At 42.3% G+C, this 13,869-nt stretch overlaps 1 protein-coding gene across 2 annotated transcripts in view; it reads left to right on the top strand.

Moving 5' to 3' along the window:
* The first annotated feature begins 2,267 nt into the window (after positions 1–2,267).
* Positions 2,268–13,869, top strand: part of SRPX (sushi repeat containing protein X-linked) — a 40,316-nt gene continuing 28,714 nt past the window's right edge. For both annotated transcript variants that reach the window (XM_063126518.1, XM_063126517.1), the window contains exon 1: positions 2,268–2,412. In XM_063126518.1, coding sequence (XP_062982588.1) covers positions 2,343–2,412 — 70 coding nt within the window. In that variant the 5' untranslated portion in view covers positions 2,268–2,342. The remainder of the gene's footprint in view (positions 2,413–13,869) is intronic.

Here is a 13,869-nt window from a genome sequence, read left to right as displayed (position 1 = left end):
GAACAGCAGGGACAGTAGGCAAGTCTCATTACATGTACGTTAACCTTGGTTGAGAATTATTAAAATAAGGAGTTTTTAGGAGAGATTTCAAGGGACAGGTGACAACACATAACTGTAGTACATATAAGATTCCTTGGATGTGCTTCACAGAACCACTGCCATTTTGTAGCTTTTTTTTTTAATGACTTCTTTAAAGGCTCAGCAATCCCTGCTTGTACAACTCCATAAGAAGAGCCCTGCTGGATCAGACCAAAGGCCTATCTAGTCCACTATTCTGTTTCCCACAGTGGCCAGCTAATGCCCCCGAGAAGCCCACAAGCAAGATATGAGGGCAATAGCCCTCTCCCACTGTTGTCTCCCAGCAGCAGGTATTCAGAGGCACGCTACCATATAACATAATTTCCTCTCTTTTCTCCCTCGTGGCAGTTTTTCTAGACAGACATGATGGGTTTTGCCAAGTCATGCTTTCTTTCACTGATTCAGAAATTTCCTGACCGTTGAACAAGTTTTAAGCATGACTGCTTTGGTGTGGATATATTTTGGTAGGCCCAATTTCTGAAGGTTTTCTGTATAGTTTTTTGATGCGATGCCAGTGATTGATGTGACTAATGGAAATTGTGACATTTTCTTGTTGCCATAGTTCTTTAACTTCCATAGCCAGTGGTGTATATTTTTCTCTTTTCCTCTTCATTTTCTACAACGTTTTTGTCATTAAGTATTGTTATGTTATTGAGGTGTGTTTTTCTTTTTTGTCTCTAACTGTTAATGTCTGGTCGATTGCAATGTACTGCCTTGTCTGTGTGAATTGTTCTGTCCCAGTATATTTTTTGATCTGCATTTTCCAGGATTGCTTTGGATGAGTATGTGTAGTATGGTTAGGTTGTTTGATGAGGTTGAATCTGATGGCCAGTTGTTGGTGAATTATCTTTGCAGCTGTATTGTGTCTTTCTGTATAATCTATTCATGCCAGAATTTTACATTCCCTTGTTACATGGTCTATTGTTTCTTGGAATTGATGACATTTCCTACATTAATCTGTTGTTACACTGTTATTTTTTATGATGTATTTTTGGTAGTTCTTAGTTGCTATGATTTGATCTCGTATGATGATGATTATAACGTAAGAAGAGCCATGCTGGATCAGACCAAGGGTCCATCTAGTCCAGAACTCTGTTCACACAGTGGCCAACCAGCTGTCGACCAGGGATCCACAAGCAGGGCATGGTGCAACAGCACCCTTCCACCCATGTTCCCCAGCAACTGGTGTATACAGGCTTATTGCCTATATAGCGCTAGCCCGCTCCATCATAGTAATGTTCGGCCATTTCTTGACTTTTTCTCCTCATTTAAATTCTAGGCAGTGCACTCCTTTCCTCTGTCCCAGCACTGGAATGTAAGCCCTACTGGATGGAGGAGAGGAGGTTGCTAAAGGCTCCTTTCCCAGCTACCTCAGGGCCTTGCATCCAGAGCATGGGGGCAGGATACTGTTCTACTTGTGTTGGGCCAGGGTTAACGCTACAAAGACAGACAGAAGCGTCCTCTCTTTTGGGTTTGGAAAGGCCCCAAGTCCGACAGAGGCAGACTGAGCTTGAGCGCCCTATCCCTCGTTTTGTCTGGTGGTGTGTGTGGCCGCCGTGGTCTGGATTTCAAGTAGGGTTGGGGGGGGGGAAGGGGAGCTGAGGCGGGAGGGAGGAAAGTGAGGCTGCTGGTGGAAAGCGGTGCCTTGGCGGCAGGAGGCGAGGCGCGACGGTGCTCTGCCGGTCCCTTCCAATTTCCAGCTTGATGGGGTTTTCTGTCTCTCTCCTCTCTCTCTCCCGCCCCACCAGCTCCGCTCATAAATTAAGGAACGGAGTCTGCAAAGGGCCCCGCCAAGGGAAGAAAATCCTGGAAGGACAAATACCTTTGAAACCTCAGTGGAAACGGGGGGAGGAAGGAGATACAAAGCCAAACAACCCCACACCAAACGGGTTGGGTTTGGAACGGAATCCAAATTCCCTGCGAGAGACGCCAGCGTTGCGCGTACGATAAGAAGGAAGCGCCCCCCGCCCCCACTCCGATGCAGTGGGGCCACCTCAGCCTCCCCGCGCAGCCTGCAGCTCCGCTCGGCGTCCAGTGTCCCGGGTAGGGTGCGGTGGGGTGGGGTGGGGGGGTAGCCGAGACCGGCGGGCGTTGGAAAAGCTTCAGTGCGCTTTGCCGGCGGGAATAGGGCGAAGGGGAGGAGCGTCCAAGGGGAGCCCCACAGCCTGCTTGGCGTAGGTCTCTGTCCCTTCCCGGCTTGCTCCCAGCTCTCACTTCGGCAGCTTTCGAGCGGGAGTAGGACGCCTCAGCGGCGGCAGCGGAACATGAGAAGTCCCTTAGTCTGCTTGGGTCTTCTGCTGGCGGTGGGCGCCCGCTTCAGCCTCGCAAACCAAGGTAGGTGGCTGAAAGGGGAAGGAAGCGGCAGGGGATGGGGACAGGCGTGTGTGTGTGTGTGTAAGAGAGAGAGAGAATGCATTTGTGTGTAGTGTTTCATTTGGAACCCCTCTGGTCCTGAGTGCCCACAAGCAGCCCTTGAGAAAAGGGAAGCAGCAGCTGTTCTTCGATGGCAGAAACCTGGTAAAAACTTCTCGAAGATGGAAGAGCGTCGAGTTGCTGTGGGGCGGGCGACAGCGGCGCCCTCTTTGCTCTGTTGTGCGAAACGAGAACAGTATCTCCATTGTGGGTTTTTAGTGCTCTGGCATCGGACGCATCCCGTCAAATAAAGAGCATCTGGTAGTCTTGTGGCGAGGGGAAGCATTAGTCCCCGAAAACGCATGGAGACTGTAAGACAATATTTTAAACTAAACGTCCGTGCATGAGCGGGTGACAGCAGCCATGAGTGAAGTGGTTGGCTGTTTCAGTGTAACATACGGGTCAGGTCATAGGCGTGCAAAATTCATTGTACAAGGCGAGTGCACAGCTAGCAGTCTCACTCTGCATTATATTCATGGTTTACATCATATGGTAAGTGCACTTTTATATATGACAAAGCATGTATGGGACGCTTACACAGGTTAGCACTTCGTCTGTGGCCATCCTCACCTGTGGCCTTTACAGGGTTAAAGTATTGGCACTCAGGTTAAATATGGTGCCTGGTGTGGAAACCATACCCAGAGCTGTTGTTGCATCAACCTGTGAGATGTTAGCACACTAGCGTTGCATACTACTAGCCATATCCCTTCTATGCTCTGGAAACCCAGTGTAGACATATCACACTACCCACATGGATCCCCTCCAAGATGATGATGATGATGATGATGTTAGCATGCTTGGTGTCACATTTTAAGGCAAACCCCAGAAAATTACATTTGGCATGGCATGCCAAAAGCTGAATCCTGTGTATGAGTACAATCAGTTTGCCATGTCCTGAGAGCCAACATAGCCAGGTTTTTCTGTGGCTGCCATGTATCCAGATGTGTGAATAAACTTTAGAATTACCCTCTTCTTTCTTCAGGACAGTTGCACCCTGTTTATTCCTTATACTAAAGGCAGGGTCCTTTGGACCAAACATCTTGTCTGGTTCTGTGTGGTTGAATGGATTACAGGCTGAGTTCAAATCTCTGTCAAATCAGTCTCCCTGGGTGGCCCTGGGAAAGTCACTGTCAGCCTGTTTTCTGTAAAGTGGGGATTCCAGTGAACTATCTCGAAGGGTTTGTTGGTTTGTTCACTAAATTTGATTACTGCCTTTCACACAATGCAGATTAAAAGAAAAACAAAACAAAACAATGGTGAACCAATTAAAAACAATCCAAGTAAAACTAACAAGGGTTGCTGCAAGGATGAACAAAATACAACTGTAACATGCTTTGTTTGTTAAAAGTGCTAGGTAGACTGAAGATTTTATTAGCCTCTGTAATTATGATGAGGCTAATTGTGTCCTGGTTTCAGAGCTGGGCAGTGGGCACTTAATGTGCTTTGATTTCCTTTCTGCTCATCTATCCTAGGGGGCTTCTCCTTTTGTCCAAATTTCTGTTTGTTGTTGACGTGGGACTATGCTGTGTAAAATCTGGCACTAACTTATACACTTCCTCTTTCAAAGCTCCTGCAGGAAACTGAGAGGCTTACTGGGGACTTGAACTGAAGCCCAAGCTGTTTGCTTCCCTCTCTCATTCTAGAATAACTTTTAGCAAAGCAATCCTATACATGTCTACTTAGAAATGGGACTTACTCCCAGATAAGTGGTTTATAGGACTGCAGCTTAAGAGCAGAAGAATGCACATATACAGTGTCATTGTATTGGTGGTTGTGCATTTTTAAAATCATCATTAGCTGTTGGGAAAAACATACCTTGTTCGTTTCAGGATTTATACTCCATCTCGGCATGTTTCAGCGTATGAAAAACATGAACCAACAATCAATAAAACACATTAGAAGTCAACATCTTAAATCAAACGCTAAGTAATAAAACAACCTAAAACACTTATGAGCAGTAACTGATACTGTAGTTTAAAACCAATCCTATATTATCTAACAGTTGCTTGCTGAAATAAAAATGAATTTAAACAAGCTTCACTGGGGAGAGAGTTCACGACTGACTTAGACATGTTCCTTGTAAGCCTATGCAGCAGGGCCTTGCTATTTACTGTTTTACTCTGTACAGCACCATGTACATTGATGGTGCTATATAAAATAATAATAATAATAATAATTGTCCTCATTAGTATAATTTCGGAAAAGGATGGAATCTGGAGTAAGGTTTCCTCTGATATCTGAGTGTGTAGGGAAGCTCATGTGAGAGAAGATGCTTCCTGAGGCAGTACAACCTGTGGATTTTGCAGTGGGCTAACGTTTTCTGAATTGTTGACCTTTTTTATGTTTGCTTCTAGGGGGGCATTTTTGCAAATGTGAATTTTTGTAAGTGAGCATTTGCAAACAGGAACAAAATTCACATACTTTTTAAAAAACACACAAAACAATATCCCATCAATGAGTGGATAGCAGAATGAAAGACACCTGATAATCCATTTAACAAAATCCATATATCTTTAGCCTTTAAAGCCCAGACAATTAAGGTCTTTAAAGGCTAAAATATTCACTTTGACTTGTCCCTAGATAAAAATTAATAGTCAGTGGAGTTATTTCATTATTAGTGTTATGTGCTTTCATTGGCTTATGCTGTCTAAAAAGCAGCCTGAACTCATATAACTGAAGTTTCCAAATAACCTTCAAAGGCAGCTCCAAATAGAGCTCCTTTTTGAAAGGCATGTATCTCAGTCATCAGACCATCTTTCTGTAGGTCTGGCCTCGGCTGCCACATCAATTTAAGGTAGTAAATTTTAGGGCTGTGCACAGACCCCCCGATCTGCCTCTCTTCCAGATTCGCAACTTCCAGCTCAGCTCCGCTCTACAGTGATCCACCTATGGTCTGCTTAGCTTTTCTGCGGAGCTCCGGATCCGGATCAGAGCTCTGTTTTCCCCCCCCCCATAGACTTGAGTTAAAATCCAAATGCCTATAACCTTTTTTCTGTTAATGTTAGAAACCTCAAAATTGGCACCATAAGACCTTATCCATGTATACACATTCATGCCAATCCTCAAGCAAATCCAAGCATCCCCTGATTTTCGGGGATTTTTTGAAAATCTGACACCCCATTTTCAGAAATGAGATTTACTCCGACATTTTTACAGATACAAACTTGAAAGTGGGCACCTCCACAGATGCCATCTAGATCCACATTCATGGCAAGCTTCAAGCAAATCCCATCATCCCCTGATTTTGGGTGATTTTTTAACCTTTAAAGCATCACCCCTAACCCCAATTCACACCCCTTTCGATATCTCCGTCAGTTTTCATGTTAGAAACCTCAAATTAGGCATCATGACAGCTTATCCATGTATATACATGCATGCCAAGCCTCAAGCAAATCCAAGCATCCCCTGATTTTGGGGGCATTTTTGAAAATTTGACACCCCATTTTCAGAAATGGGATTTACTCTGGCATTTTTTCAGATACAAACTTGGAAGTGGGCACCCTCACAGATGCCATCTAGATCTACTTTCATGGCAAGCTTCAAGCAAATCCCATCATCCCCTGATTTTTGGTGATTTTTTTCCTTTTAACTCACCCCAATTCAAATCCCATGCTAGAATTCCGTCAGTTTTCATGTTAGAAAGGCACCATCACAGCTTATCCATGTATACACATGCATGCCAAGCCTCAAGCAAATCCCAGCATCCCCTGATTTTGGGGGCATTTTTGAAAACCTGACACCCCATTTTCAGAAATGGGATTTACTCTGACATTTGTACAGATACAAACTTGGAAGTGGGCACCCTCACAGATGCCATCTAGATCTACTTTCATGGCAAGCTTCAAGCAAATCCCATCATCCCCTGATTTTTGGCGATTCCCCCCCCCCTTTTAACTCACCCCAATTCAAATCCCATGCTAGAACTCTACCAGTTTTCATGTTAGAAACCTCAAACTCGCCACCATGACAGCTTATCCATGTATCCACCTTCATGCCTAGTTGGAAGGAAATCTGAGCCTCCACTGATTTTGGGGAAATATATGAAAAATCCCCCACAAAGAACAGTATGCCCATAAGGAAACCATACCTGCCCATAGGGATCCATTGCAAACTGCTTGCCCATAGCAATCAATAGCACAGATGATTTGGGGGAATCAAGATTTTTTTTTCTAAATAAGGATCTTCATCTCAGGTGAAACACTTCCAAAAATGCACAAACACACACACACACAACAAAAGTGTGCATTGCAGCTGCCTTTTATCACATGGAAGGATACCCTCCCTGAGTCAAAGCAAGACACGCACAAACCATCCCTGCAAGGCGGACACAAAGGAGGACAGGCAGCACTGGGAGCAAGCATGTCAGAGGCTTGTGGGGTTGAACCACAAAGCCCATCATGTAGTACATCTCCCAGGCACCAGGCGGGCAGAGAGGCAGGCAGAGATATATGACTATGCCATAGATTTATGGGGAAGTAAGTCCCAGCAGATACCCCAAAACAACAGCACTCAGGGTGGAGGTGGGAAGGCAGGCATGCAGCAGACATTTCTGGGGGCACAAGGAAGTGATCCAAGGATTGTTTCAAAGCCAGTAATGCAAACCGTCCCTGTGAGGAGGGAGCAGCACAGAGAGATGCCTTTTCTTTTACATCCCATAACTAGGGGACTAGGAGGATAAGAGTCAAGCTTTGTGATCCTTGCTTCAGAGTTGATTGACTGCACTGTGATCACAGCCATTAATAACGTTAATAATAGCAGTACTAATTAATACTAATAGTAATAATAATAATAATAATAACAACAACAACCACAACAATAAGGAGTTGAACCACAATGAAAGCCTGCCTGACTTCACTGAAGAGGGAAAGCCAGGAGAGCTTGGGCTATGAGGTGTATAATAAATGTAATCAATCAATCAATAAATAAATAAAGGAGGGGTGGAATTAAAAGCAGCAGTGTTGCTGAATCACAACAACAAGATTTTTTTTAAAAAAAGGCTATGTCTGTCTTTTACCAGTAAGAGGAAAGTCGACATGCCCAAGGGGAAGGGGAACTGTGGCAATTTGACTGCTCCTGTCTAGGGACCAGTCTTTAAGAAGCTACCTTACACTTCAACTCATGATAGGCATACTGTAGCTTCTCCACTGGTTAACCTTTGGAGGGTTCTGATTACCCTCCAAGGGCAGAGTGTGCACGGATCTCAATCCTTGCACCACATCTATTCAGTTGTTCACCAAGGTTAGGGTGGGTAGCCGTTCTGTGTTTCCTATCTGTTATTTATTTGCTTAGTATATGATTTCAGGTTGTGTTTGTGCATTTGGGGGGGCTACTATTTCAAAAAACACTAGGAAAAGTCCGTTCAGAGACTAAGAAAGAAAAGTTTCCCAGTATCCCAAGTTACTAAATATCCCATTTTGCTTATCCCCCCCTCCAACTTTGGGATTGGAGGATGCTTCATCAGGTGATCATGATTGGGAGTTGAATCTGCCACTCAGCACTTCAAAAAAAGGTACCTCTCCTGCTTTTTTTACTCTATTTTTAAAAAAATTATAGCAAGCAAACCGCAGCATGCAAAGTGCTGAAAATAGGCACAAAATGACCCCCACCCATGACTCTCTAAGCACAGCGAGTTTCAAATAGGTAGCTTGAAAAACAAAAAAGTTATCCTCTAATCTTTTCCGCAATGCAATCCTATGGGGGAAAATATCCAAAATGGCGGGCGGAGCACTCCGCAAAAAGAGGAGCGATCCGCTTACGGTCGCTTCTCTTCGCCATGCTTCTCCAGCCCCCCAAAACGCTCCTCCACCTGTAGCGGAGGCGGATCACCCCGGTTCGCTGTTGCTTAGTAAATTTCTAAGCCCTAGTAAATTTCTGCCTGTGGTTCCAGGAACAAAGCCAGGATGAGTAACTCCTCCATAGTCTCATATAGGAGTACAAACCCATCCAGCCATATAGGAGAACCACCAACTTCCAGATCAATCAGGCCTCCTGCTATCAAGATCTCCATCTTGTCTGGATTGAACTTCAGTTTGTATATCTTCATTGCCCATCAATGAGCCTAATCCCAGGCAACCACCTTACTTGGTTCCGCTGAAAAGAATAAATACATCTGAGTGTCATTTGTCTCCAAATCTCCTGTCAGTTTCTTGTGCTTTCCCATTTGGCAAACACATTTACTCTACTTTAATAGTATAAAGATGAGCATTTATGTCCCCTTTACAAAACACCTTGTTCCCTTTTCAAGATAAAGCCATTTCTTTTAACTTTGAGATTGATTAGAAAACCCTGTGCAACACCTGCAGTTCTCAGCTGAAGGATCAATGCTTCTGAAGATGACATTTAAAGCACAGTAGCATTCTTTGTAACATACAAAAGTGTTGCTAGTAATTCCCTCTCCATTAGCCTTTTGCCTTAAATGCATTAATGGAATGTGATAAATTAAGATCTGAATGCATAGGATCTGTTTCATTGTGTGTGTGCATGTGTGTGTGCATGTGTGTGTGTGTGTGTGTGTGTGTGTGTGTGAGAGAGAGAGAGAGAGAGAGAGAATGAAGCCAGTAATATAAAATCCCATATATGGCTTCTTTCTCCTAAAAGCACTCAGGATGGTATCACACTAAGGCCTTCTACAAGATGATTTCTTTCAGTCCACCTGGTGTGTGGTTCATGTAGAACTAAAACACATGAAAGGCCCAATGTATATGGTGCTCCCCATCTACTGCATGCTAGGTAAGTTTGATTTTGAGGCTTTCTGAATGCACATTTTGAGGCTTTCTGAATGCATATATTGCAACTTTCCCACAATCCAGTTCTACACATCTTTCATTGGGTGATTGAAACAAAACTACATTGTTACAGGAGAAAAGTGAATCTACCCTCTAAAGTATAATTTTTTAAATATTGACCATTATTTCACGTTCAACTCTGAAGCCTCATAAGCTTTACAAAGCAATCCCTTACCAAATGTGTGTGTAATGGTGCAATTTTGAAATATGGAATGCATGCCCCCCCCAAAGGCTTTTAAAAGATATTGAGCATTACCAGTTCAGCTTAGAGTACCTGGAACTGAACTGCTGAAGACAGAGTTAATAAACAGATATATTTAATTCATGATACTGTGCCAGACTCTATAATCATAGAACTATTGCTTAATGGATAAACATTGCATTGTTTAGGTTTGCAAACACACTTTGCATAAGGAAAAGTTGGCCACAGGGGTCATAAAGTTAGCTAGTTAACTGATCATAAACCAAGATATGCAGTTTATTTATTTATTTTTGTTGGCGTGCTCCAGCTACTTTCTTGCCAATGCAAAGATACTAGAAGACAGATTTACATTGTTTCATAACCAAATTTAGTTATTTATTTAAATTTATGCTCCAACTCATCCAGAGAACTAAAGACAATAGTATTTGATACATTGATTATTATGCAGACATACAATTTAATTCTCTCCAAGTATTTTTTTTAAATTTATAACTGATGAATCATAGTTTCTCCAAGTGGGGACTTTTTTTCTAGATGAATTTGTTGTCTTCCAGTGTTTGGCTTTGCTACTGAAAATCATTTGTAGTTACATTATTAAAATCCCAAAGAGGCACCAGAGTTCTGTTGCAGCTGTCTGTCCCTTAATTGTGCTGGTATTGCATTCATTTTCCCCAACCACTAAAAGTTGGAAGAGACAAATGCAGCAGAAGCCCGTTGCCCCAAAGTCTACCATATTTGTTTTCTTTCCTAAAGGCTTCATTCTCTACAGGGGTATGGGCTGGAGTAGGGGCTTTGCAAATGGGTCATTTAGAAGTAACTTAGGCTGCAATCCTATGGATGTTTAGGCAGAAAAAGTCCTACAATCCCCAGCATCCCCTAGCTAGCATGGCTGGTTGGGCAATGTTGGAAGGCTGAGGCCTTAGCTAGACCTAAGGTTTATCCTGGGATCGTCCCTGTTCATGTAAATGACACACAGGGGATCCCAGGAGCAAGCAGGGACGACCCCGGGATAAACTAGCTAAGGCCTTACTTTCTGTCTAAACATCCATAGGGTTGTGCCTTTAGTCAACTTTATGCAGATTGCTAATACAGCTACAATTACAAGTCTTTCTTCAGTAAAAGTGGGAAGACCTTGAAAATCACAGTAGAAACAATTTTAGGACTTATAGAGCATATGGCAGTAAATGGGTTCTTGTGTCAGGTAAGATTAATGCTGTTGTTGAGATTGTTGCATAATTTTGCTATGAGGCTGAATGTGATGTTAAATTTGCCACAGAGTAAAGTTCACTTCAAATGTGAAGCACCAAAACACAGAACTCCAATATATGTTGAACAACATATGTGTAATTGGCGTCATCAGTCAAATCAGTCTGTTTTGATCTTGCTAGGCTTTATTTCATTTTCTGTTTTTTTACATTTTACTCACATGATTATTATTATTATTATTATTATTATTATTATTTATTTATTTATTTATATAGCACCATCAATGTGCATGGTGCTGTACAGATAACACAGTAAATAGCAAGACCCTGCCGCATAGGCTTACAATCTAATAAGTTGTAGTAAACAATAAAGAGGGAAGGAGAATGCAAACAGGCACAGGGAAGTGTAAACAGGCACCGGGTAGGGAGAAGCTAACAGTATAGAGTCAGAACAAACTCAATATTTGAAGGCTATAGGGAAAAGAAAAGTTTTTAGCTGAGTTTTAAAAGCAGTGATTGAGTTTGTAGTTCTCAAGTGTTCTGGAAGAGCGTTCCAGGCGTAAGGGGCAGCAGAAGAAAAAGGACGAAGCCGAGTAAGGGAAGTGGAGGTCCTAGGGCAGGCGAGAAGCATGGCATCAGAGGAGCGGAGAGCACGAGCGGGGCGATAGTGTGAGATGAGAGAGGAGAGATAGGCAGGAGCTAGACCGTGAAGAGCTTTGAAGGTCAGCAGGAGAAGTTTATATTGGATTCTGGAGTGAATTGGAAGCCAATGAAGGGATTTCAGAAGTGGAGTGACATGGTCAGAGCGGCGGGCCAAGAAGATGATCTTAGCGGCAGAGTGGTGGACAGAGACCAGCGGACTGATGTGAGACGAGGGAAGGCCAGAGAGAAGAAGGTTGCAGTAGTCCAACCGAGAGATAACCAGTGCGTGAACGAGAGTCTTGGCAGAAGAGACAGACAAAAATGGTCGAATCCTGGCAATATTATACAGGAAGAAACGACAGGATTTAGCTATTGCCTCGATGTGAGAAGTAAAGGAGAGCGAGGAGTCAAATATAAAGCCAAGACTACGAGCTTCCTTGACCGGAGTAAGCGTGACATCGTTGACAGTAAGAGAGAATGAGAGGTGAGGAGAGGGTTTAGGAGGAAAAACAAGCAATTCAGTCTTTAGTACTCTTCAATTACTGTTTTTAAATTTCAGTTAATTCCCCCCTCCCAAGTTTAGATTTTATTTATTGTTAAGAACATAAGAAGAGTCATGCTGAATCAGACCAGGGGTATCAAAAGAACTGGCACAGTAAACAGACATTTTATATAACTTATCATAGGTGAACAAACAAGAGCGGTGAGTTCTTGACCAACTGTTGTGATATTCTGACTCTGACGAAGCAGTTGTGAAACAAGTGAAAGAAGCCGGAGGCCTGTAGCTTAGTTATTGTAAACTATTCAGTTATCACTCTGTTTTTGTAAACCATTTGTGCTTGGTTATTGTTAACAATTTGTTTAGTTTCATAAACTACGCTTGATTATTGCAAAACAATTTGTTTGGTTTTTATAAACTAACATTGTATTCTTATGTTTGATATATGATAAGTTATATAAAATGTTTGTTCATCTATGATAATATTACGTGATGTGCTCTCATTAGAACTGTGTACAAACTTGCGCACATTCTAATGAGACCCACACCTGCTTATAAGGAATCTTTAGACATTGGCAATAGAGTGTCTGTGGCTAAGTAAGGTGTTTCTTACTCAAAGAAATCCACACTATTGAAGAGGATAATGCCACAATGGCACATTTATTGAGGTTTAAACAGATTCAAATGCACAAGCTAGTTTTGGGGAAATTAGCTGAGCAAGTGGAGGCTTAGAAGTAGTTTCAAGAGTGTGAGTTGACATTCTGAGACTTAGAGCATACACACACAGCAGGAGAAAGAGTAGAGGGAATCTTTAAAAGCAATATACCTTTCCCTGGGCTGAAGTTCTTTCCTGTAGACATGAACTGGTTAGCCTTGCAACTACTGGTCTCAGGTGAAGGGGAAGGAAGGATCAGGAGCCCTTCTTCTGGAAGGAGAGATTCAGCAATTTTGGCAGTAGTGTGGCACCTTACCCAGAAGGGAGGGTAAGGCACCTTGTGGTTTCAGCAGCATGACCCCATGCCTCAGGGAAGAGGGGCCCTGACTCTCAAAAGCTGAGGGTTTTTATACCATCTAGAGAAAAGCAGTGACATCACTGCTCACAAGCACCAGATGTGATGCTACTTATTGTGGAAGAAAGACATAACAAAAGGGGGGTATTTTGAGATGATGGCTGTACTTGCCAGAAACGCCCCTTCAACAAAAGATGACCCTCCACACCAATGACTGTCTTAAGGACAGGTGTCCAGGCTAGAGTTTAACAATAGGAACACATTAGCATGTGCATGACCAGGTATATTACCTGTTAGCACTCCTGCTATTCAGCATTCATATTATGCTCTATTTTACCCCCACCTTTGCTTCTGGGGAATGCATTTTAGGTGGTCTATTAGAAAATGGATCATTTGACCTAGCCTTGTATGATTGCTCTCAGTCCCATTCCTGTGCTTCAAGATGGAGTCAGTACTGCAAACTCATAAGAGAGCTACTTTGTAACAACAAGTTATATAAAATGTCTGTTTACAGTAATTATAAAATGTCCCATTTATATATGGGACTGCTATTCAAGTTAAAAATTCTCTTAATTCAAAATCCACCTATCACCCAAATAGCCATTTATAAAGGCCCACTGCTGCCAAATTAGCCCAAATTTAACTTGATCCTATAGCTTCTTTTGATTCTCATAACCAGCACTGTTTGATACAAAATGAATAGTTCTATTTCAGAGTGTACATTTCCCCACTTTGCAAAGATTGAAAGCTATTGTTTTAAAAAAGCCTGTTCCCAGTAATTGAATTGAAAATGTTCATCTTTTTCATATTCAAAATGAGTTTGCTGAACAGTTTTGAAAAGTTTGAGGGTTTGCTTTTTTAAAAGTTTGCTGGAATAACATAGTTTTTCATTTATGTATACAAAGTTTAGGGATAAAGGTAAATAAGTAACTTGTCATGCAAACAAATTCCTTTTGTTAATTAACTGAAAGAGAAATATTGAAACGTTCATCTTAAGAATGATATCACAGTTCTCTATACTGTTTTATATCTTTTT

This window comes from Elgaria multicarinata, chromosome 5, assembly GCF_023053635.1.
Source record: "Elgaria multicarinata webbii isolate HBS135686 ecotype San Diego chromosome 5, rElgMul1.1.pri, whole genome shotgun sequence".
Lineage (NCBI taxonomy): Eukaryota > Metazoa > Chordata > Lepidosauria > Squamata > Anguidae > Elgaria > Elgaria multicarinata.
Note: the sequence above shows the minus strand (reverse complement) of the source record. Positions and strands in the feature narration are given on the sequence as shown.